This window comes from Mesocricetus auratus, unplaced genomic scaffold, assembly GCF_017639785.1.
Source record: "Mesocricetus auratus isolate SY011 unplaced genomic scaffold, BCM_Maur_2.0 Super-Scaffold_100676, whole genome shotgun sequence".
NCBI classification, from domain to species: Eukaryota; Metazoa; Chordata; class Mammalia; order Rodentia; family Cricetidae; genus Mesocricetus; species Mesocricetus auratus.
Window position 1 is genome coordinate 150,046,840 of NW_024429266.1, and position 26,919 is coordinate 150,073,758.

Below are 26,919 nucleotides of genomic sequence, written 5' to 3' on the forward strand. Positions count from 1 at the left end.
GTCAGCGATTTCAGAACATGTCCCCAACCCAAATGTCTGTCGGCCTACCCAAGACAAGGATGTTGGTTTATCTTCCCTCCAAGTCCTTGGTCTTGGCTCTGCAGCTGCTGATCCTGTTATCAAAAGCCTTCTCTACTTCCTCAACTGTTCAATGGACCCCTAGATCAAAGCTCACCACTGAGAGTTCTCCTGTCATACCTCTTTCCTGTCTTCTCTCTCAAGCTACCAATGTGTCCTTGCCCAGAGTGGAAGGAGCTAATCATGCTGGCCCTACAGGTCTACCTTGCTGAACACAGGAACTTTCAGAAATTTAGCATTATTTACTTTATGTTCCAAGAGTTAGCAAATAGTCACACCTTTAGTCTTGTTTTTCTTAGACAGATTTTGATGTGGGATGTCCTTCTGTATGCTATGAATATGTTTTATTACCATCGGTTAATAGAAAAGCTGCTTGGCCAATAGTCAGACAGAATAAAGCTAGGCAGCAAATCCAAACAGAGATACAGGCAGAAAGAAGGTGGAGTCAGGGAAGAGGAAGATGCCAGAGCATTACTAGTAAGCCATGGCCACATGGTGATACACAAATTAGTAGAAATGGGTTAATTTAATTGTGAGAGCTAGTCAGGAATATGCCTGAGCTATTGGCCAAACAATTACAATTAATATTAAGCCTCAGAGTGATTATTTTATAAGTGGCTATGGAACTGGGTGGAATGCATAAAAGTTTCCAAATATAAGACTCTAGTTTATTTTCATAATTTTATGCTTTATTTTGTACAATCTGTACTTTTAATCCCTGGTTTAAAATGGCTTTGACTTACATGATCTTTGGAGGAATATCTACACTGGGGGAAGAGAAGGGGATTTTTTCTACAATTATTCTTAGGAAAGGACAGGGCTTTGCTGCCCCATTCTGACTGCATCATCCATGGGGTACCAGGATTTGTAAGAACTCAGGTTCCCCTTCCTAGTTGGATCTCCTTGCACAGGGAATTCTTCCCTCTGCTACCAACCCTTCATGTGAGATATAACACTATTCATCCCTGTCTATAGAAAATGCCCCTTCCCTGTGCCCAACCATGCTGTTATAAAGCAGAGATGATCCCACAAGGTGCAGGAATAAGATGGCCCTTTCTTGCTCGGAACAAGTGTTGAATTTTGGCCTACTTGCTCAGTGACATGCTTACTTCATGTGCTTAGACATTGGCAGATCACCCTGCAAGGCCTTATGCTAGGCAAGCACTCCACCAATGAGCTCAAGTCAGGTTCTCTCCCCCACTCTTTATTTTGGAGACAGGATCATAGTAAGTTGCCTAACTTGGCTTCTTTAGTAGATGGCTTAATTAAGTAACACCTTCTGAATAAAGTCACTATCAGGGCCAACCAGGCCATGGTACCTGGAGAAGAAGACAGGCAGACCCTAAGCCTCCATTCTCCCTAAGGGTACTCAAAGGGCTTGCAGGGCATCCGCTATAGTCACTGAGAATTCAGAGTGATCTGTATTTCCAACATAGTGAATGACTCCCCGAAACAACGAGGGATTTAAAATTCTCATAGTTAAGAAAAAGGTGCCCAGAGTTCTAAAGCCAGGTTTAGTGGCTTGTGCACACACGCACACACACACACACACACACACACACACACACACACACACACACACACACACACACGATATAATCTCAGCACTGGGGAGCTTGAGGCAGGAGAATCACAAATTCAATGTTAGTCTGGGGTACAAAGGATAGAGATAGTTCCATCATACTTCTTGTCAACATGCAAAAAACTTAGACTCTCACACTGATGCCCTAGTTTCTTGGTCATATGCTCTTAAAATTCACCTCACCCCTGAAGCCTCAGTATCTTTATCTTGGGAACCTTTTATGTGGGCCACCACCACAAAGTCACTGAGACTAGGGAAAGCAGTAGTTCTAGAATGCAGAAGAAGACTACAAAGCCAGAAGGGTTGAACAGAGGTTGGTGCCTCAGAGAAGCAGGCTACCTCAGCTCTCAGGTAGAAAAGAAGCCTGGGAAAGGTCCAGTAGACTCTGCTGCCCTGATACCAGGGGCATGTCCTCTCCCTTGCTGCTGGGGGACAAAGGAGAGTCAAGGCAGGACTGACCTTCAGGGCAGGGATCTCCACATTGTCCCCGAGGCTGATAGTGCCTGAGAGGATGGTTCCAGTCATCACGGTTCCCTGACCCTTGATGGAGAAGCAGTGGTCCACAGACATAAGGAACGGTCCCGAGGGGTCTCTTGCTGGTATGGAAATGTGGGACTTCAGGAGCTGGAAAAGAAATGCTGCTATAACTATCTACAGGCATGGCAGCTATGTCACTGGCATCTTCCAGGGCTACCTGGCCAACTGGCTCAGAACAAAGGACTAATATTGCAACTTTACTTAAGTGAGTGGAACAGACTTGGTGAGGCCTCCATAGTGCAGTGGAAGTAGCTACTACAGGACACTGACCTGTAGTCCTCAGGTACAGTCCCTGCCTGAACTGCAGGCTCCAAGATTCTTCATATAGTTTTCAGGTGCCATATAGGCCTTGTCTGCCACGCTGCACCCTAATTCCAGGCACCCACAGCAGGCAGGCCTCTACAGAGGCCTCTCCTGTAAGGCTGAATCTCCTCACCTATCACTACAGACCAGCCCCTGCTGTTAACAAATGGTTGCCTATCCCTACCCCACAAAGTCATGGGGGACTTACAGAGATCTCCAGTAGCTGGTACGTTGCCTGAGGGAAAGGCATATGAAGGAAGGACAAATGGAGGGAAAACTTGAAGTGAGAGGGTGGAAGGCTGGACAGGGACAGCAGCCTATGCCTGAGGTCCAAGGCCAAAGTTTGCGCATGTGCTATGGAGCCTTTCTGTCCTCTGTGAGGCCCTAACAAATGCAGATCAAAGTTGACTAGGCCCTGAGACTCCTGTGGTCTGGGCTACCACCTTTCCTTCATGGCCAACTTTCCATATGAAGCAGTACCACCTGGCCACTGCTCCTCAGGCCATTTCTGTGCTTGAGATGCTGTCAGAGCTAATCACTACTTTTTTTAAGAATACAGAGGCCGCACTGCTCTTTGCATTTTCTACTTTCTGATTTCACGAGGGAGTGGTAATTATGTCCAAGTATTCAGGTCAGAAGTAAACATTCTCAAAGCATTGTCTCATGATAACAATTCCTTTGAAAAATAATGGAGAGACTCAGAACAGACTTGGTCTGAGATTTCCATACAAATATCTGTCATAGTCATACTTTTCTGGATTTTGTTTGAATTATCCCAGGAATCCAGATTGGTGTTCTCTCTGGAACTGGTGGAATGAAAGGAACCTCTCCCAGAAAACATTTGTTAAGTGTGAAACATAGGCGGGGCCTATGGCGGTCACATGTGAACTTACCTCTGGGGACCTCCACGTACGTGACCCCAACAAACTCTGATCATTGGTCTGGGTCTGAGTTCCCCCTAAGATAAGCAAGTAAATGATCTACGTTCTTTTTTTTCTGTTCCCTCATATAAAGTAGGAAGTCCGAGCATTATGTTACACACCCTCAAAGGTTCAGGATGTAAGACACAAAGTTCCAGGCCAGCTTGATCTACTTAATGAGATCCTGTCCCAACAGAAAGGGTCCAGCAGGATTGCCCATATCAATTTATTTCATACAGTGGGGGTGTGGGGAGCCTCAGACCTGAAGAGGAGGCCTCTCAAGAGGAAGTAACTTCTCTACCAGAAGTTGACATTCCACACGTTCCACACTTGCCTATCATGGGTGCTTGATAAGGAGGAAGAGGATACATGGCCTGTGTGACACTTGGGGGCCAGGTAAGAAATCTTGGGAGCCTGTGTCCCAGGCAAGGATAGTACATAAGATCAGCACCATAGATCAGGTGTCTTAGGAGGGGATGTGCCCATAAACTTGCCTTGAAGTGACTGGGGCAGGTCATTTCACTTCTCTGAACTCACTCTTCCTCAGCCTTCCAGCTGTTGAAAATGTCACAGACCCAGTATGTTAAAGACTTAAGTGTGGAGTCTAATATGCCAAATCATGTCACTGTTGTGGTAACCATATCACTTCTAATAACTAATTAATTAGCCTCACAGCATCTCTGTGACAGTGCCATTACCTTCCCTGTACTGCAACTCTGTTCATTCACTGCATGAAATGAACTGTCTGCTACGCAATCCTGTTGTTTGAGATAGGATCTCACTATCTTCTAGCCTTAGCCTTTAAGGATGTGTGCGGTCACACCTATGAGTCTCTGGAGTCCAGTCAGAGAGCAGTAGTAGGCACACAGTCCAGCACAGAACCCCCACCCATGTCAGTGTCTGAGCTCAGTGAAGTAACTGTACTCCCTCCTCACGGCCTGCTTTTGAATCACTATCTCAACCACCTTGCACACACCCCTATCTGCTGGCTGATCTGGATGCTGCTGCCACCTACCAGGCAAGGGGAAGGACAAGGACAGTGGTCAAACCAGTATTCACCAGGACCACCAGGGTGACGCCTGGATGGAAGCCCCATTTCCTGGCTAGCTGGTGAGCACCATCACTGTGCTCTGCGCTTCTGTTATGTTCTCAGTGCTCTTTGCTCAGTGAGAAGGAAAGGGCACTGGTCCCCCTGGATGACTGGGTTCTCTGTTTCTATCCACTGACACAGTCTGTAGGAACAGCCTGAGCCTTAAGCCATACTTCTGCAAGGTGAAATGTCTATTCCTCCAGTGGAGGCTGTCGGGAGGGAGGCTGTGTTGCTCCAGCTGCAAGCAGACCGGAGAGACCAGTACAGTCTGAAGGACAGGAATGGACCTTGTGATCAGATACAGGACTAAGTCTCAAATGAGGGCTAAGGGGAGAGGCTTGAGGGACTGGTAACCTTGGTAGGCACTACTTTGCTTGAATGGAAGTGTGTGAGAGAGAAGGGGTAGAGTAGACAGTGGGTGGGAAGAGCTCTGCACAGCCCCAATGCCCAGGGGTTCTATGGGTCTTTGTTTTGGAGTTTCTGAGGAGGTGAGGAGTCTGACATCAGAGAGGGGGGGGGGAGACCTTTTGCTACAATTGCCTCACCCTCCCTCTCAGGCAGAGGGAGGCATGGAAGGCTACTTGAGCAGGGCTAGAGCAGCATGGGCTCAAGCTGACATTACCTCAATGAGTTCTGAGATGCCCTGTGGAGCTTCAGTTTCAGGGGCCTCTGGTCCCCCAGGCTTGGCTGCCACGGGAATAATTGGTGCACCCCGGAATCTGAAACAGAACAAGTATGGTGACAGTCATAGAGGTTGTTGGCACAACCCAGAACAGACCAGTGGAGCTGCTGGCATAGCACTGAGCATGCCATGTGTCCTTTCTACTCTTCAGGTTAGTAGTGAAAGGTAACATGACTGCTCTGAATTGCCAGGTGATGAAGAAGAGCTCCCCCCTCCATCCCCCAGAGAAAGGCTGTACCTTTGGTCTTCAGAATCTGAGGGGTTCACCTAGGAGTTCAACTCTTTCTGAGGTTCTCCAGGAGGCAGCAGGGGACAAGGTAAGACTTAGAATATAAGAAGCCCTTAAAAAGACTGACAAAATCTAGCTCTCTGAAATTCAGGTCTAATGATGACCCCAAAGTCCCTAAAGCTGCATCTAGGAAGCCCTGCCTCTCTGAGGAGAAACTCTTTTTGAAGTCATCTTTGGGGAAAAAAAACAACCAAAAACTAGGAACCTTGTCAGGGGAGGGAGGAAAGAGAAGCAGTTTATAATCCCATCATTATGCTATATTCTCTTGTGAACATAGTTTTTCTATGCTTTGAGTCAAGCAATTTCCCCTGGCTTAGTTACTGTTCTATTGTTGTAGTAAGAAACCATAAAAAACGACAACTTATAGGAGAAAGAGTTTAATTTGGAGCTTACAGTTTCAGAGGGTTAGGGTCCATGGTGGCAGAGCAAAGGTGTGGCAGCAGGAATAGGTGACAGCTCACATTTTGATCCACAAGTAAGAGGCAGAAAGAAAGAGAGACTGGGAAGGGTAAGAGTCTTCTGAAACCTCAAAACCTGCCCTCAGTGACACAACTCCTTCAGCAACAACACATTTCCTAATCCTTCCACTAGGGAGCAAGTATTCAAACAAATGTGCCTATGAGGGCCATTCTCATTCAAATTACCACATACCCTATTTCCATGTTTTCAATATCTTACATCAGATAGTGCATATGTGTGGGTGCTATCTCATACCCTACTATCTTATTTATCATCATATCACAAAGAGTTTTCTACTGAATAACCACAACATCAAGCTTTTGTTTACAACCCAACTCACCACCATGGCTCTGTCATGTTATAGATGAGGAAATGGAGATTGGAAAGGCATATTACCTTACTCCAAGACACCAAATATAACCTTCAGAGCCAGCTTCAAACACAGACGTTCTAAGTGTGGATCCTGGCTTTCTATCCCTTCTTTACACATGTCCTCCTGATCTCCTCTTCATCACTATTGACTGCACAATAGTATGAAATTCAGAATTTACATGTTTGCCTTGGAAGTTCCTCATTTATGAGCTTGCAGTGTTATTTCAAGTAACATTGTAACAGGTATACTGGCAAAGGACAGACTTGTCTTGGCTTTGGGGGAATTCATAGGCTATGAACTTCAGACTGAAAGAGCAGCAGTCATGGTGGACATGCAAAGGGCCTCTTTATAGAAGCAACAAAAGCATGCATAGAAATGATTCAAATTTTTCAGAACTCTGGAGTTAACCAAAGGCTTGAACAAGAAAAGTAAAAATAATAATAATAATTGGGTTTCTGAGAACAAGCTAAAAATAGATAGTTTTAACCTGTTTTGTTTTACCTATACTCCAACTCTGTAGAGGCCTTGAAAACCACAATCATGCTAAAAATCAATGTCTGCTAGGTCCTGGAGTTCAGAAAAATGGGTTTGAGTTCTATCAAAATACTTGATCCAGAGAAAAATCACAATTTTCTTATTCTGTAGTTTCCTAGAAGACCCCATCAGAAAGGCTATATGTATCTGATCTGCTTTGGGGCTTTTAAATAGGAGTAGGAAGAGTCCCAGAGACCACAAAGGTAAGGAGGCAGAGATGGGTTATGCTTGACACTCCCACAATTGATTGAAGGGACCCCGACCCCTGCATCAATCTCATGGGCTGCCACCCTTCTGACAACCAGGTGCCTACTTCCTAGGGGCTGCCATGACAGCAAAGGTTCAGAACAAAGCAGAACCCATGCAAGAATGGATCCCTAACAATGGGATGTGTCTGACAGCTGGTAGTGATGAACTTGGATAGCTTGAGACAGAGACTGGGGCTTCGTGGCAGTGTAAATGAAGGTCCTGGCATGCAGCTGAAAGGAAGCTCAAAGCATCAAGAACAAACATGAAAAGCCAAAAGAGGCTTCCCCACTCTCCACTCATATTCCCTTATAACAGGGAGGAAGGAGAGGAGACAGAGAAAGTGATCTAATTGCAAACATGCTTAGGTTTGACGAGCTTTCTCTTTCCCTCCCAGGTCTGACAGCTGTCACTTGACTGATCCCATTTTTCACCATCTTTGCTTGTATACACATTTAGTTCAGCCAATCATATCTGAGCCAATATGTTCTGGGGAAAGAGACTTGACCATCAGAGGAGGGAAGAAAATGAAGACTTCAGAGACCAGTTGCTGGCTCTGACCAGTAGGCGGGTTCCCAGATGCTGTGTTCTTTGGAAAAGGAAGACTGCCTTCAAGATTTGCCAGAGACAGATGCTGCTGAGACTCACTGCATCAGACTTCTGTTTCAGACAGGGAGACTCATTCCTGACTCAGCCTGCAAGATTCCATGCTCCAGCTGCAGAAAGGTATTTTTTCCTACAGCTGTCTCCAGCCCCCAAGACCTACTGCTCCAGAGACCTGTGACTCCAGGCTTCCTGACATACCAGGGACATATCCCTCCTGCTGCTGCTATTGGTGATGTGCTTTCTACAGATGTGCCCTGAAAGAACTTTTCTTGATTTGGCATCTGAAGCCTTCGGAGAGTTCTGGTACCATATTGCTACTGACTTCTCTGGGCTGCCCCCTAAAGCCTTCTGGGGGGCATGGAGCTATGATACCCACAGCTCTTGGTTGGCATCCTGCTGCTGCTGAGAGCCCCAGAGTTTCTACTTTGTATCTGAAGTTTTACTTTCCTGTTTAAAGCATTACTTCTGCATGGAAAATGAAGTTCCCTCTATCTTCCCTTTGCTGTCTGCCCACTCAGTTCTTACAATGAGGGTAGACAGGAACCCAGGGTAGGACAATGACCAGCTCATTTTCTCATTGCAAAGGCCCTTTCCCTAAGGGCATCTGCTGAAAATAAAGAGAAGTGATCAATAACACAATGAAGTGAGAGGTAACAGTTCAGACAAACAATGAGCTAATTAAAGAGCTTAGCAGGAAAAGCTAAAGAATCAGATGCTCATAGCTGGCTTGGAAAAGCTCTGATATAGCCTCAGAATTGAGGTCACTCCAGGCACAGAGCTTGAATACTCAAGAGAACCTGGGCCCTCACCTCTGACTTCGAGGTTCTAAGTAAACAGAAAATAAAAGCTAAGGCACAGTTGTAAACTTCCTGCTGGAACACTGACAGTTTGCCCACCATGTACATAGAAGCCCCTCTGCAAGGAACATCCTACATCCAGGTATCAAGGGAAACATCTGTCCTATCATCACTAAGCTGAGTGGAGACCTCAGGACCCCCATGACAAAAAATACAAACTTTACACAATCTGTTCAGAAAAGTCACCAAACTGTAACAAAGTATAGTGAGGGTGTGTGTGACTTCCAAAACTACCTCATTATATTATTCTAAATGTCTAGGTTCCATCAAAAATTTATTATGCAGGCATGTAGTTCAGTGGTTTTTGGGGGGGTTGCTATGACATAATACATGAGCCAAACAACAGATTTATTCTGGCTTGGGGTTTCAGAGTCTATCACAGTAGGAATGGCATGATGGAGCAGAATGACTCACCTCATGACAGCCAGGAACACAGAGAAAGAATGCCCATGGTATCTCACTTTTCTCCTTTTCTTCCATCTAAGCCCCCACCTAGTATGGTACTGCCAATATTCAGATAAGTCTTACCCCTTGGTTCATTGTCTCTGCAGATACCATCACAAACATACCCAGACATGTGTTATGTTAACCTTCTAAGCACTTATCAATCCATCAAGCTGACAATCAAATTACCCATCACAATGTACAAAGAGAAGAGATCACATGTCAGAGAAAGAATTAGCAGGAACTGTCCACAGAAAGCCCTCCCAGACTCTACATCAGTTTTTTTTTCCTCCAGTGTGCAAATAAATGAACGAAATCTAAACAACTACTGGAAAGTATGATATTATTACACCAAATGAGAAAGTAAAACAGTTGTACAGACCTCTGTAGGTTAGAGGACAGCCTAGTCTACAGAGAGAGCTCCAGGAGGGGCAGGGTTACATAGACACTGTCTCAAAACAAAACAACAACAACAACAAAAATCCAAACAACCAAAACACATAAGTATGTATACACACACACACACACACACACACACACACACACACACACCAGTTGATATACTATGGCAATATCCTCAAAATTAAAACACTTAGACAGAGTCCTTAAGATTTAGAAGATTTAGCCAGGCTGTGGTGGCGCACGCCTTTAATCCCAGCACTCAGAAGGCAGAGGCAGGCGGATCTCTGTGAGTTCGAGGCTGGGCTGGACCGATAGCCTCCAAAACGATACAGAGAAACCCTGTCTCAAAAAACCAAAAAAAAAAAAAAAAAGATTTAGAAGATTTAGAAAGGAAACAATGGGAAGTGTCAGGAAGTCCCTGAAGTCAGATTCACAGGGCCCTTTCTTCCCCTAGGTTAAAAAAGTTTTAAGGACTTCTGGGGAGAGAGATGACAAGCTGTGGAGCTGACTGCAAGTCACACAGAGAGTTCCAATGTCACCAGGTATCACTCATGCAGGGAGTAAGCTTTCAATGATTCAACCTCCTTAGAGTTGTTCCTGCTCTTGTAGTTACACAGCACTAATAAATTCAGCAGTTTACTAAGGTAGACTTTGGTGGTATCCTTAACTATGATCAACTCCCTATCTGGGGTGAGCAGATGTCTGTTTACATCACCCTAGAAAAGTTAACACAACAGTTAGAAATCATTAAAAAAAATCCAGAGTTCAGTGCAAGAACTGAAATGAAAACTGTTCTTGAGGTCAGCAGTGGGTCCGAGCATGCAGAATAAAGAGCTGACAACCATTCCATCTGGGGAAAAGGAAGGAGAGAACCCAGCTGAATAGTACAACTGCGCCTTAGGCAGAGCAGCTTAAGTACAATTGTGGTTTTTGAAGCACGGAGAATGAAGTAGGAGCATCAGGAATGACAAAATAATGCTCTATGCCTTCCCAAACTTGTTGAAAAATATTAACCTGCACACTAAGAAGCTGAAAAACTCCAACCATTAATTGAAAATCACAGTCAGTGATAACGGGCACTTCCCCAGCTTGGGGAAGAAATGGACTCAGGCATGTGTGTGAGAGCAACGGCAGGGTGGAGCTGGTCTCAGACCAGGGCACCAGGAGGTAACAGGATGTCATATTTAAAGTGTACGAAATTTAAACTGAAAAAAAAGTCTGTCAACACAAATTGTATACCCAAACAAAACATGTGCTTCAGAAAATTAAAAACACAGAGGTGTTCCACCACACACACAGTTTCCTTTTTGTTGTGATAAAATAATTAAAGCAACTTAGGGAAAAAAGATTTATCTGGCTTTTACTTCCAGACTATAATCCCTCACTGAGGGACATCAGAGCGGGAACTCAAGCAACTAGAAGCAGACACCATGGGGAAACACTACTTGTTAGCTCACATATCTCCCAGGCTCATGCTTAGCTAGCTTCTTATGCAGTTAAGGACCACCTGCCTAGGGATGGTGCTGCCTACAGTGAGCTGGGCCCTCCTACAATAATCAAGACAAAGACTGGGGAACTAAGAGTAATTCTTAATTAATCTTACAGAGGACCAGAGTTCAATTCCCAACACCTACATCAAGCAACTCAAAGCCACAGGGAACTTCCATTCCAGGGGATTTTAATGTCTTCTATTCATGAGTACATAATTTAAATCTACATAATTTAAAAAATAAAAATAAATCAAGACAATTCCTCACAGACATGCTCACCAACCAACCTAATCTAGACAATTCCTCAACTGAGGCTTCTCCTCTCAGATGATTCTAAGTTGTGTCAAGCTGACAAGTAAGGCTAACTAAGATACACGGTGATAGGTTTCATGAAGACATTTTCATTCATGTATGCCATGTACTTGGACATATTTACCAGCAACTCTCCCTTATCTGTTACTGCTTCATTTCGCCTTTCATGCTTCATATATCCATACATGGTTTTATGTATCTACATGATATTTAGAATCCCCAAATGAGAGAAAACATACACCATATATCTTTGAGACTAGCTGAATTTGATGATCTCTGCTTGCATCCATTTCCCTGCAAATGACATAATTTCATTATGACTGAATGGAACTCCACTGCATGTATACAGGTCACACCTGCATTATCTATTCCTCTGTTGACAGACACCTAGGCTGACTCCACAACTTAGGTAATTGTAAATAGTGCTGCATGAATATAGATGTGAAGGTGTCTCAGTAGTATGTATAATTTGAAAGTGACAAAAAGTAGCCAGAATACTGGATGCTATAATTTTGCCTACCATATAACTGGTTTTTAGAATTCTAACTAAAAACTTTATTAACGATTTCTATAAGATATTTACTTTTTTGCAATGCAATCTCCATCAAAATGCCGACACAATTCTTCACAGACCTTGAAAGAACAGTAATCAACTTTATATGGAAAAACAAAAGACCAAGGATAGCCAAGACAACCCTGTACAATAAAGGAACTTCTGGAGGCATAGCCATCCCTGACTTCAAGCTCTATTATAGACCTATAGCCCTGAAAACAGCTTAGTATTGACACAAAAAAAGACAGGTAGACCAATGGAATTGAATTGAAAACCCTGATATTAACCTACACACCTACAAACACCTGATTTTGACAAAGAAACTAAAATTGTACAATGGAAAAAAAAAGAAAGCATCTTCAACAAATGGTGCCAGCATAACTAGATGCTGGCATATAGAAGACTGCAGATAGATCCATGTCTATCGCAGTACACAAAATTTAAGTCCAAATGAATCAAAGACCTCAACATAAATCCAGTCACACGGAACCTCTTAGAAGAGAAAGTGGGAAGTACCCTTGAACAAATTGGTACAGAAGACTGCTTCCTAAACATGACACCAGTAGCACAGACACTGAGATCAACAATTAATAAATGGGACCTCCTGAAACTAGGAAGCTTCTGTAAGGCAAAGGACACAGTCAGCAAGACAAAAAGGCAGCCCATAGAATGGGAAAAGATATTCACCAACCCCACATCTGACAGAGGGCTAATCTCCAAAATTTACAAAGAACTCAAGAAGCAAGTTTCCAAAACACCAAAGGATCCAATTAAAAAGTGGGGTACAGAACTAAATAGAGAATTCTCAATAGAGGAGTCTAAAATGGCTGATAGACACTTGAGAAAGTGCTCAACATCCTTAGCCATGCTGTTGTGGTGGCACATGCTGGTAGTATTTGCTGAAAATTGCAGAGACAGGAAGATCCTTAGCCATTAGGAAAATGCAAATCAAAATAGCTGTGAGATATCATCTTACTCATGTCAGAATGGCTAAAATCAAAAACACCAATGACAGTTTATGCTGGAGAGGATGTAGAGAAAGGGGAACACTCCTCCACTGCTGGTGGGAGTCCCAACTCGTACAGTCACTTTGGAAATCAGTATGGAGATTCCTCAGGAAAATGGGAATCAGTCTACCACAAGACCCAGCAATTCCACTCTTAGGCATATACCCAAAAGATGTGCATTCATACAACAAGAACATCTGTTCCAATATGTTCATAGCAGCATTATTTGTAATAGCCAGAACCTGGAAGTAACCTAGATGCCCCTCAACTGAAGAATGAATAGCAAAACTGTGGTACATTTACACAATGGAGTAGTACTCAGTGGAAAAAAACAATGGAATCTTGAAATTCTCAGTCAAATGGATGGAACTAGAAGAAACCATCCTGGGTGAGGTAACCCAGTCACAAAAAGACAAACATGGTATATAGTCGCTCATACATGAATTTTAGACATAGAGCAAAGGATTACCAGCCTACAATCCACACTTCCAGAGAAGCTAGGAAGCAAGGAGGATCCTAAGAGAGACATACATGGTCCCCTGGAGAAGAGGAAAGGGACAAGATCTCCTGAGCTAATTGGGAGCATGGGGGGAGGGGAAAGGGAGTTAGGAGAAAGAGAAGATGAGAAGAGGAGGGGGGAAGAGGACATGAGGGAGCAGGAAGGTTGAGTTGGGGAAAGAATAGAGAAGAGCAAGAAAAGAGATACCATAATAGAGGAAGCCATTATAGGTTTAAAGAGAAATATGGCACTAGGGAAAAGTCCAGAAATCTACAAGGATAACCCCAACTAACAATCTAAGCAATAGTAGAGAGGCTACCTTAAATGCCCTTCCCCAATAGTGAGACTGATGATGTCATCCTAGAGCCTTCATCCAGTATCTGATGGAAGCAGAAGCAGATACCCACAGCTAAACACTGAACTGAACTCCTGGAACCCAGTTACAGAGAGGGAGGAGTGATGAGCAAAGGGGTCAAGACCAGGCTGGTGAAACCCACAGAGACAGCTGGACCCCAGTCTGATAGCTAGGAAACCAGCATAGGACTGATCACTGATCCAGACCCCCTGAACATGGGTGTCAGTGAGGAGGCCTCGGCAATCCATGGGGTCTCTGGTAGTGGATCAGTATTTATCCCAGGCACACGAATGGATTTTGGCAGCCCACACCACATCGAGGACTACTTTCTCAGTCTAGACACAGGGGCGTGGTGGGGGGGGACCTAGGCCATGCTCCAAATGATATGACAGGCTTTGAAGATCCCCCATGGAAGGCCTCACCTCCCAGTGGAGCAGAAAAGGGATGGGATAGGGGGCTAGAGGGGGACAGGGAAGGAGGGGAGGGAGAGGGAACTGGGATTGACATATAAAACAAGCTTGATTCTAATTTAAATAAAAAATAAAGAAAAAAGATATTTACTTTTTATATTTAACTGTATACAGTTTATATCTTTAAACCTACGTATATATGTTGAAATTTGATAACACAAAACAAGAACTTTTCTCATGAAACAATCAGAAAGTTATGTTAGCCCTTCCAAAATAAAAAGATTAACCAAGTTCCCAACAATTATCATATAATTCTATTGGTTTGAGAACTGAACGCACTGGAAGATAGGGCTTTGCTAACTCTTCTTAATCTGGCCACAAGGACAGGTTGGCCACTTTACACAGAGCTGGCTTTGAAACACTTCCCCTATTCATTAGCTGTGTGACCTAGAACAAGCTACCAGAGCCAGGCCAACTTTAAGGCTTTCTTCTGTCAAGGTGGTGGGGAAAAGGAGCAGACACCTTGCAGGGCCACGACAGGTAAGGGATGGAAAGCCCTTTTCACCACAATTCTCGGTTCCTAGGTACACCACAAAAGACCTGCCTTCCCTCTCCCCCACACCCTGTCCACATGGCACTGCATCCAAGGAATTCAAGACATTGTGAGTGACTATTTGTGGAAAACTGAAACTACCCACAAAGCAAGAAACATACATGTTGCAAAATTAGGCCATGAAGAGGACATGCCCCAAATTCCAAACACAGATCTGCTTACACAGCCAAGCACCCCAGACAGTAGGACTGATGCCAGCAAAGCACCCAAAGAGGAGGAAGAGCAGATGGAATGCTATGAATGTGGTTGCTCTTCTGTCCCTTAGACACTGATTCTATTAAGTGAACAGGAGTATAGGTGTTTTCAGTGAAAATATTATGCTTAAGGTATGAATGTGTCATTTAAAATTTATTTTCTGCTCTAAGGGATTTTTTTAAATTAACTAATGGCAGTCCAGTCTGGGGGGACAAGAAATTTCTACTACTGGAGCTACAAAAATAAACACAAGAAAAACAAAACAAAGCTATTAGTGTCTAGCTAGATAGTGTAACCAGAGCCTGGTTAAACTTGGGGTGCTGTGACGACAAGTCAGCACGAAGCCAAGACATGTTCCTGAATCAGGTAAAGGAGATTTAGAGAAAACTCAAAGCTTAACTTTTGACACCAACTACAGCAGCTGTGCCACATCCCGGACTCATCTTGCCTGCACTGCAGTGTGAGCTGTTCTAAGTCACAGGACTTTTTCTTCCTCAAGACCCTTGCCCATTGCCATTACCCCACTCTCCTGATGGGGTACAAGAAGAGGTCACTGAAGGGAAGAAACTAGGAAAGAACGTAGCACCATCAGACCCCACTGTCCATCTAAAGGATTCAAAGCCTGCCCTCAGTCAACCTTTTCCTACTGACCTCTTATTAGGACCTCTGGAGGCCTTTCTATAGCCCCAGATTCTGCCTCTCTTAAAGGAAATATCTTCTCATCCAAACATTTCCAAAAAGCCCAGTATCTGCTATTCACACGGCTTATGCCTGGTTTTCTTACAACAGTTTCCTTTCTTCTTAACTGGGATCTGATGAAATCCCACTTGTGCTAGGCATTATGAATGGTACACAACTAAATCCAAGAGTACCTGGAGCCATGGGGCAAGCAAGAGGCTGGAGCACTTGCCAGGGTTAGTGTCACCTCTGTGTGACACTAACAGAAATGGATGCTGTCTTCTATCTCTGCTTCTCCCCACATCACCAAAGACTATTCCTATATATGTCCTTCAAAGTGCTCAAGAGGCCCCCGTCTCCTTGGGCTCTCCCTCCTGCCAGCCTCTCTCCGAAGGACTCTTAAGATCCCAGCTGTCTCCTTTGGCCATCTCTCCCAGGAACTGTTTGCTAATAACTTATACCAGAGTCCCCAAATATGTGTCATCATCTCCAATATGTGTCTTCAACCAAGACTACTCTCTAGCACTCTCTACCAGCCTGCCACCTGCTGCCCGCCACCCAGTGCTTCCGGGTTCTAGTCTGCGGTGCTCATATGGGCTCACCGAGACTGAAGTGGCAAGCAAGCGGCCTGTACGGGTCTGCACCAGGTCCTTTGCATATGGCTCTCAACTTGGTGTTCTTGTGAGACGTCTTTGCCTGCTCTTGGAACTCTTTTCCTCCTATTGTGTTGCCTTGTTCAGGCTTGATTAGGGCTTTTGCCTTTTTTTTTTTTTAATGTGGCAAGTTTATTGAGGGGAAGTAAGGGAGTAGGGGAAGGGGAGAGAGGAGAGAAAAGAGAGGGGAAACACACACACACACACACACACACACACACACACACACACACACACACACACACACGGGGCAGGCAGAGAGGGCTGCCTCTTCAGAAACAGCAGAGAGAGAGAGTTGCTATGTTTTATTATAGCAAACTTGTTTTTGTTGTGTTTGGTTGTTGTCTCTTGTAGGCCTGCTCTTTTCTGAAGAGAAATGGAAGGCAGTTGGAGAGGGGGTCTGGAAGAGAAGGTGGAACAGGAGCTGGGAGGGACAGAGGGAAGGGAAACTCTGGTCAGGATGTATTGTATGAGAGAAGAATCTATTTTTAATTTAAAAAATAATAAAATAAAATTTTACTAAAAAAAAAAAAACAACCAGAACCCAGACATACCTGAAGTTACCTCCAGAGCAACTAAGTAATCTCAGGAGCCTTTCTGTACCAAGGTACAGTGTGACACACCAATGAGCAGGAGAGGCATTCCACGCAGGGCCCAAGACCCACTGGACAGTCAGAGGAGAGGTGTCAGGCATGCTACTGTCCTTGTACCACAGAGGCCTGTACCTCAGAAAGGGAAGTACCAGAAGATGAAGAGAATTTGAAGAGGGACAAAAAGAAAGAAAAAGTTTAAACAAAAAGAAAACCCAGAAGTAAACTTGCAGAACATTTATTTTAGCTGGGCAAAGGTGTGTTACATTTGCTTATGCTATGGAATATTACTTTAACAGTGTACATGTGTGATATATTTGTTTATGCTGTATTTGTTTAATGATGTAAGGATGTGTGTTTAATTATGTAAAGATGTGTTGTATCCATTTCACCTTACCTGTCTAGGACATCTGATTGTCTAATAAAGAAGTGAATGACAAATAGCTAGGCAGAGAAAGGATAGGCAGGGCTGGCATTTAGAGAAAATAAAGTAGGGAGAGAAATCTAAGCTTGAGAGAGAAGAAAGAAGGAGAGAAGATGAGAACAAGGGAGATAGACGCCCAGGGCCAGCCAGGCGGCAGCAGCCAGCAGACACAAGGAGCAGTGAAAGATACACAGAAGGAAAGAAAAGTAAAAAGCCCTGAGGCAAAAGGTAGATAAAGAGAAACAGGTTAGTTTAAGTTAAAAGAGCTGATCAGAAACGTACCTAAGCTAGGCCAAGCATTCATAACTAATAAGAACTCTCTGTGTCATGATTTGGGAGCTGATTGGTGGCCCAATAGAAAAAGCCTGGTACAGTAAAGAAAGATAAAAACACCTATATGAGCCAGAGAGGAAACACAGAAGTGTGGTGCGTGAGTAAGAATAGCTCAGACCAAGGGTTCATAGACTTCAGTGTTTGGTTCCCAGTTGGTGGACTGAATTAGGAGGTGTGCAAGAATTAGGAGGTGTGTCACTGGAAGTTGAAGTTGTCACAGGCTCTGAAGTTTCAAAAGCCAACACCAGGCCCGGTGTCTCACTCTCTCTGCCTGCTGCCTGCAGATCAGAATGTGAGCTCTCAGTACTGCTCCAGCACCAGCCTGCCATGATGCTGCCCCCACACTCTGCCATGTGATAATGGGCTCATCCTCAGAAACTGTGGGCCACCCCCCAATTAAATTCTTTCTTTTAAAAGTGGCCTTGGTCATGGTGTCTCTTCATTGCAACAGAACAGTAACTGTCTTAGCTGGAGTTACTATTGCTATGATGAAACAATGTGACCAAAAATAACTTGGAGAGGAAAGGGTTTACTTGGCTTATACTTGCCCATCACTATTCATTGAAGGAAGTCATGACAAGAATTCAAACAGAGCAGGAACCTGAGGCAAGACCTGATTCAGAGATCATGGAGTGGTGCTGCTTACTGGCTTGCTCAGCCTGCTTTTAGGGATAGCACCACACAAAATGGACTGGGCCCTCCCCCCTGCTATGGTGGCTTGAAAGAAAATGGCCCCCAAAGGGATGCCACTATTAGGAGTTGTGGCCTTGTTAGAGTAGGTGTAGTCTTGTTGGAGAAAGCGTGTCACTGTGGAGGCAGGCTTTGAGGTTTCATATATGCTTAAGCCACACCCAATGTCTCAGACCACTGCTGCAAATGATGTAGGACTCTCAGCTCCAGACTGTGTCTGCCTGTACATCACCATGTCCCACCACGATGATAATGGACTAAACCTCTGAAACTGTAAGCTAACCTCAGTCAAATGTTTTCCTTTATAAGAGTTGCCATGGTCATGGCGTCTCTTCACAGCAATTGAAACTAAGACACCCTCAATCATTAAGAAAATGCCCTACAGACTTGCCAAAGCCTGATCTTAGGGAGACATTATCTTCATTAAGATTTCCTTCTTTCAAGGGGATGGGATAGGGGGCTGGTGGGGGGCAGGGGAAGAGGGGAGGGAGAGTGAACTGGGATTGACATATAAAACAAGCTTGTTTTTAATTTAAATTAAAAAAAAAGAAAAATGGTTAAGACTTGGGGAAAAAAGATTCCCTTCTTTCAGATTACTTTAGTTTATGTCAAGTTAACATAAATTATCCTGCTCAGTAACTAAGAACTAAGACATAAAGTCAAAGAAAAAAAGGGTAAACACCCCTGCTCTGCTCTGTACCTAGCACTAGACACAAGCTCACCAAAGGATTCCTATGACCAGAAGCAGGGCTAAGGTGCCTATATCAGAGAAGCCAGGACTGGTCAGGACTGCCAGAGGCCTAGTGCATCATTGATCCTTCAGGAGTCAGAGTCCAGCATCTTCTTCTACACAAGAAACAGGGTAGAAGGGAGCTCTGCTCTAGGTGACAGAGCTCTGGAACTAGAATCCAGCATAACTACTCTGCCTCCAGTCTCAGGCTGGTTGCCTGGTGTTGCACGAGTGTGTCTGTATTTGTGTTCATGTGCAGAGGGCTCCAAGAATTTACCATCAAGTGTTTGGGAATTCAGTGGTTTTTATCCAGTCCCTTCTGGGTGCCTGGCCATTTTTACCAGGCCAAGATGGTTGTGCTATTTTCTAGGTCTGTTGCAAATGAGGCAACCTTGCTTCTAGCTACAAAGACAGGAGCTGTCCAGGAATCCATAGGCTGCTGCTGAGGCTCCCCAACAAGGACTCCAACCAGAAGGAAGCTCTCACTGTAGTCACAGCTGACCCCATGAATATTCAAGCTTCCAATCTACCCAGATGGATAAGTCATAATGCTCACTAGTGCAGACACACTGACTGTGCGTGCAGGCTAATCTTGACCCGCATACAAACAGTCCTAGATAACAATAACACATATACATATATTACATATGGGTGAATTTGTAAGCCATGTAAAAGAAATCTAAGCAAACACAATGAAAGTTTTAAGTTTGGAATAGTAGACATCAAAATGGCCACCATTTATCAAGTCTTATTTTCTCAGCAGTTAAGCAACTTGCAAAACTGATCTCTGGGGTAACTGTACGATCCAGCTGACTTAATGATCTTTGTGTGGGAATCCTTGGCACAGTGTCAAGCTCCCTCATTGCAGTTTTCCATACTAAGGCCCTGTTGCCTGCAGGGTGCTAAGTGCTTCTCACAGAAAGGCTTTGAGGCTGAACTCACCAGCTCCCAAATCACAAGAAACAGCACCTTAGGGAGGAAGTATAGTCTAAGAGCATACGGCAATTGGCCACAGCACCAGCAAGTGGCCACAACACCAGCATGATGCAGGCCTGTAGAGTCCACAGAGTTACAAATGAATCCCTAAACACTGATACTAAGTCAAATTCTAGGGAGGGTGTCAAGATGAGGGGAGCCTGGGGAATGCGGGGCTCTAAATTGGCTGTAACAGAAAGAGAGAAATAGAATGTATTTTAAGAAAAGAAAGAACAAGGAGTCTGGAAGAAAGATGCATCAAGCATGCTGTCAGATGATAACACTTAGTGGAAAAATAAACAGAAAAACACAGAACACTGAACAGTGTCAATGTGGTGATAACAACCACCTCAAATTATGTCCCTGTGAAAAAGACTGACAGGGATCCTGGGAGGAAGCATTTTAATTTGCTGCACTGGGGAGATTGTGAGTACATTTTTATCTTTTATTCTGATTTCTGTTAACATTGATAAATGTTTATGCAAGAGTAATTTTAAATGTTTTCAGAGATAAAGAAATCGCAAAGAAAAACAATCAAAGGGTTTGACTACATGAAAATTAGAAACTTGAGATGTCAAACAAAAGCAACTAAAATGGGAAGAAACAAATGCTGCTGCCTTGTTCCTAGTAAGTGTGATGGGCAAAGGGTTAACAGCAATATCTTCCCTAATATAACACTCCTGAAAATCAAACAGAAAGGTTAAACTCTCAAGAGGCAAAGGGACAAAACACACATGCTAAAATCACACACATAAAAGTCCAACTGCTTAATACATGTCAGGAAAGTGTTCTGTTCCACCAGTAGTCACCTGCATACCAAAACAAGCATAAAACACCATTTCCATCTAAACTTTCAAATATATCTTATACTCTGAGCCAAACTTGGCCATAGGCAACCATGTAAGATGGCAGACCCCTTTGGAAAATGTTCAATGTGTTTAAGCTTTCATGACATTTGATTCCAAGATCTCACAGTTGAGAATCTACCATGAGGGATTAACACAAAGTTGAATGTTGTACAGAGGTACTCCATTCAGGCTTATCTAGGTATAAGAAGGAAAACAGCCCAGTCTACAGGGTGAAAACAGAGTGGTAGCTACTTGAGAACCTGCTGTATATAAAATGTTATAAACACAGAAACCAAAATCAACAATATGCCATGATTGTAATCATATTTTAAAGGAACCGAGTTCATATAACATTAAGTTCATAAAAATTAGTTCTTTTCATACTTTAGAGATGAACAACCCAAAGTGAAACCAAAAGTGACTGCATTTGCAAAACCTCTGCAGAATTAAACAGGAATACATCTAGCCACAGGAAGGACCTGAACAATGAAAAGCTATGAAACACTGAAGAAATTAAAGATCCAAACCAGTGGTTCTCAACCTTCCTAATGCTGCAACCCTTTAATACAGTTCCACATGTTGTGGTGACCCCAACTATAAAATTATTTTCATTGATACTTAATAACTGTGATTTTGCTACTGTTATGAATAGTAATGTAAATTATCTGTGTTTTTGATGGTCTTAGGAGACCCCTGTTAAAGGTAGTACCCCAACCCCAAAAGGGATTGCAACCCCATAGGTTGAGAACCACTGATCTTGACAGATGGGGGGACACTCCATCTTTTGTAGATTGGGAGACAATACTGCTTAGATATCAAATTTTCAGATCACTATGAAAATTCTAGGAGCCTTTTTACAGACAAAGAAAAGCAGACCCTCCAATTCATACAGAATTGTAGAGGTTCCAGCCAGCCAGAACAATTTCAGAAAGGGCCAGAGCTATGACGATTCTACTTCCTGACTCTGAAACTGACTGCAAAGCTAGCTGCCGAACTGGTGAGGTACTCCCATAAACACAGACATATAGATCAATGGAATAGAGTTGTAGTGGTTTGAGCGAGAATGTCCTCCATAGGCTCTGATATTTTGAATACTTGATCCTTAACTGGTAGCACTGTTTGGGGAGTATAATGGTACAGCTCTGCTGAAGGAAGTTTATTACTAGGGTGAACGTAGAGAGTAAATGCCTTGTGCTACTTCAGATTCACATTTTCTGTTTCCTGCTTGTGCATTTGAGGATATAAGCTCTCAACTTTCTGCTTCTGCAGCCATGCCTTCTCCCATGATGGAGTCTTCTCCCTCTGGAGAGGGAGAGGAATAAACCCTCCTTCTATAAATTGCCTTGGTCCTCTGAAAGCCAAGAACTAAGTCTAGATGGAGGGTTTTTTGTTTTGTTTTGTTTTGTTTTTTCGAGATAGGGTTTCTCTGTATTGTTTTGGAGGCTGTCCAGGAACTCGCTCTGTAGACCAGGCTGGTCTTGAACTCACAGAGATCCGCCTGCCCCTGCCTCCCAAGTGCTGGGATTAAAGGCATGTGCCACCAATACCCAGCGAGGGTTAATTTTTTTAGCAACAATAAAAGGAAGGGATAATAAATGGTGCTGTGAAAAAGGGACAGCTACATTCAATAGAAGGAAGTGAATTCTAGCTTCACACCACTGCAAAAGATACTAAAATGAGCCAACATCCTACACATAAAAGATAAAAACTACACTAGAAAAAAAGACACTGGAGAACACTTTCATGACATAGGATTTGACAACAGTTTCACAGCAATGAATCCAAAACTAAAGACAATAGAAGCAACATAAGGCAAATGAGATTTCACCAGGATTCAGAACATTTGTATATTAAAGAAAGTAAAAAGCCTACCGGATTTCAAATCATATCTCAGATAGACATTAATGGATAGACCTACAATTCAACAATGAGAAAACAACTCATTTTAAGGCATGGCAAAAGATATAATCATTCATTTCTCTATAAAAAAAAAAACAGAGGTGACCAACATCATGCTTGGCACCAGCCACAATAGAAAAGCAAACTGTAACCACAGTAAGGTGGACCTTTATACAGAGAGGTGGCTGGGGAAGATATGCAAACAGCCAGACACAGTGGTTTGAGCCTAAAATCTCAGCACTTCAGTGAAAGGCTGAGACAAGAGGTCTTCCCCAGGTAGGCCTAGGCTATTCAGGGAGACCCTATGTCAGGGAAAACAGCAGGTGCTGAGAAACTATGGATACACTGGAGAGCCCTCATGTACAGCTGCTGGAAACATGAATAGGACAGCTGCTACAGAGACAGTTTGGCAGGACCTCAGAAAGGATAGTTACAAGGCACTCCCCACTCCTAGATACCTGGGTACATAGCTCCAGAGGAACTAAAATCAGCGTTTACAGCAGTTCATCTTTACAACAGATGAGCGTAGTCCACAGGCTGGTCAATGGTGGGGTGTGGGGCTGGAGGGACGACGACGATGATAAAGACAGCATAAACACAACAGAGTGTGCTCAGCCTCCTCTGATACAGTTGTAATACAGATGGAACTTAAATCCTCTATGAAATCCATACATGACTTCACTTGAACAAGGATTCCAGGCCAGGCAAGTCACAGAGACAGAGAGCAGAAAAGGGGTTTTGGGGGTAAACAGGAGAGTTACTTCCTGAGAGTAGTTTACAAGTATCATAGAAAGGTTTGTGTGGACATACACATTTTTAATACATTTGCTATCATTGGATCATTCACTTACAAATGGTTAAAAGTATATATTTGTGTATTTTACTATAATTTAAAGAACTAAAACAACAACAACAAAACTAACAACTTAAGAGAAAGTGTAGGTGCCACATACCTGGAATCCCAGCATTTTGGAGGCCGAGACAGAGGGTTTAGAGCTTGGGTTCAGCCTGGGCTACAGCGATACCTGTCTCTACAAAACAATGTGTGTGTGGGAGCATTGTTACACATTTTAAAAGATAGGAAATTAGAAGCTCAAATGTCAGTAGCTGTTATTTTAAGAAAAAAGTCTAGGTAGTCCTTCTTTTCAACTACTTTGTTTATTTATTTATCTATTTATTTATTTATTTTTGTATTTTCGAAGCCTTCTATTTAAATTGAAACTTCAAGTAGAGAAGAAGTTTTGTCTTAAACATTTTTCAGCTTTTGTCCATACTGGAGTCCACCATTCCACATTTTTCTTCCTAAACAGAGATTTCCTCACATTTGGTTTACAAGGACCACAAATGGAAGGGAATGACCACTGAAAATGATATAGATGCATTCTTGAAAGCTCAGCCTGGCACAGTGCTCCAGGATTCCACCCACCCACAAGCAACAACCCTGCCCTCTGCAGCAGGGCCTCTGGGTGTAGGAAGAGAAGGACTCAGACACTCCTCTGATGACAATTTCCTCTGGCAATATGATAGAGTTCATAATCTGACCTCCAGACAATATATTAAACTAAGAAGCGTGATTTACAAACAAGTGAGACTCTCCCCTCACTTGACTGTCAGAGCTGCAGGTGTTTCTTTCAGAAGTGTCCTCAGGCTCCTGAAGGCCTGTCCATGAAGTAAATGAGCTGATACTGTTAGGGTTTATGCAGAACTCCAAAGGATGCACTCTTCCCTTTCTGACAAGTAAATAAAATGGCAGGGAGATCAAATAACTCACTAAAAAGAAGATATAATTTTTTATCTTCCTTTTTACAGTCTCATATCCACTTCCGTTAGGAATAACAAAGTCTGAATTCTTATGCAACACTTATCTAAATGTGTCGATTTTATCAGATTGATGAATTTTGCTAACAAAAGGCAGTGCAAGGAAATCTTTTATGACATATATGGCCCATTCACAGGGCTGAAGCTTTAATTTAACCAACTTGAGCATTCTGAGGGAGAGCTGCAGGTGTTGGATCGGGGGAAAAATCATAAATGGGAAGGTATATCAATCTTTATGACAGGGAAACAAAAACCACTCTCTACTTGCTTGCCCTCCACAGGCTGGAGAAGAAGAGGCACAGGGAGAGGATATTGTCTCAGACAGCATAGCAGAGAGGAGGCAGTCCTGTCTCCCAGTGACGGCTCTTCAGAACTGACCAAAAGGGATGTGGAGAGAGAGAGGGAGGGAGGGAGGGAGGGAGGGAGGGAGGGAGGGAGGGAGGGAGGGAGGGAGGGAGGGAGGGAGAGAGAGAGAGAGAGAGAGAGAGAGAGAGAGAGAGAGAGAGAGAGAGAGAGAGAGAGAGAGAGAGAGAGAGAGAGAGAGAGAGAGAGAGAGAGAGAGAGAGAGGGAGAGGGAGAGAGGGAAGGAGCACCATTGAACAACGAGGCTCGCTGGCTCTGTGTGCTCAACATGGACATCAGAATCAGTAAGAGCAACCAGATGGCTTATAGCCCTGTGATCTCCACCTCTCACTTTCTAAGTTGGCCCATAGCTCTGATACCTTGCTGCCCCGACTGCAATCAGAGGCAACTGGGATCTCCTATATCTCCCCCCTCCCTCCTGCATGACCTCAACCACAGACACCTCTTTTTCCCCTGTAGGGAAAAGCCTACAACCCACTGACCCATCTCCTCTTTCTTCTCCCTGGTGCCCCTGATTCTACCAGCCAGGCCAGCTTTGCCCTGTAGCCAGTGATGGCCCAATGTGAAACCTCATTTGATTACTCCCTGCTCAGAGTTCCTTATGAGCATGGCAACTCTCTCTCACAAGATAGAGCTGCAAATGCTCTGGCTGCCAGCAGCAGCTGTCACCTGTCTGCAGTCACCCATTTGCAAAGCTCTACGACTTTTGCTCTGAGTTGAGAGTGGAGCTGTAGAGAAACAGGTGGTTGGAGAACATGACACCCAGGCTCCAGTGCTGAGACCTGGCTATGACAAGGGCAGGATTGAGTTCTCATGGAGCAACACAGAGAGGCCCCTCCCTGGACTAGGTTCCCAGGCCTCGAAGGCTCACACACCTGAGCTAAAGTGCAGCACCTGTACCTGACCCTCAGCACACACAGAGGCATGTACACAGCTGAGAACTGGCAGGATGGAGACTGCTCAGAGACCAGCCTCCACCTATGCCCACAAGTGAGGGTACCCCCATTTTCTTATGCTCCAGTACTTTCTGGAATCTTAACAGCATGTTAGCCTTGAGCCAGCTTCATGCAGCCACATCTGTGTTAACAGGCAGCACTCTGCTCACCAGGATGTGAGGTTGACCTGCCTGCCTGCCCAGAGTGTTAAATGAGAAGCCACCTTACACACGAACTGTCATTAGCAAACCTACTTGGTGTTCTCAAGGGTCTTCTGCATTTTCTTGGTCATTTTGTCAATCGCTGCCTGCCTCTTCCCTTCTGCTAACAGGTCTATCTTGTTCAGCACCACAACCAGCTTCTGACAGGCGATCTGGCCAATCACAAGGCACTCTGCGGACTGTGTCTGCATTCCCTTGGTCACATCAATCACGAGCATCATCAGATCAATGATCTGGGCACCTGGAGCAATAAAAAGTAAGGTTAGGAGAAGAGGTGGTTTAGTGAGCCTCACAGGAAGTCACCATACCCACTCCCACAGAGCACTGCAATAGTGGGCAGTTGGGGAGGAGGGCTGGATACCTCCTAGTCAGTCCAAGTGAGCATACTGACTGGTATAACCTCATCAAGCCACGAGAGCACCAGGAGAGGTAAGCCAGCTGAGGGTCTCCTCAAGGCCCCATGGCAGTGCACAGCACCAAAGCTCCATCTCTCTGCTGCACCACGGCTCTCCTTTTCATTTCACCCAACAAGGGGAGATGTTGAGCAGGAAACCTCAGACCTAGATACCTGCCTTACTAAGAAAGACAGCACGGCTTAAAAAATACAGGCCTGCATCAATCAATGTATGAGGGGTAAGAGAGGAGGAGCACTTCCTCCCAAAATACCTGAGTTGCCTACAACTGCCTTAAGACTGGTGCTCATCTACTAACTTTGGTCCTACGCTCTTTTTGTGGAGTTTCTGCTCATTCTAGGTTGTTGCCACAAACAGAACTGCTGTATGCACAGCTGGCTGTGTATACATGTATAACATGCCTGAGCGGAACAAGCAGGTGCTCCTAAGACAGGGCAATCAGTGAAAAGAAAGTACCAGCCACTGTGTTAGAAGCACAGCAGGATGACTACGCCCTTTGTAAGGGGACATGGA

General features: G+C 44.0%; 1 protein-coding gene across 1 annotated transcript in view; it reads right to left on the reverse strand.

The window, feature by feature from the left end:
* The window catches only part of Eefsec (eukaryotic elongation factor, selenocysteine-tRNA specific), a 199,641-nt gene that overhangs the window by 97,143 nt on the left and 75,579 nt on the right, over positions 1–26,919 (reverse strand). The window contains exons 2-4 of the mRNA XM_040737773.1: positions 26,027–26,234; positions 5,133–5,229; positions 2,120–2,284 (exon numbers count right to left, since the gene is read on the reverse strand). Of these exons, the coding sequence (XP_040593707.1) occupies positions 2,120–2,284; positions 5,133–5,229; positions 26,027–26,234 (470 nt within the window). The remainder of the gene's footprint in view (positions 1–2,119; positions 2,285–5,132; positions 5,230–26,026; positions 26,235–26,919) is intronic.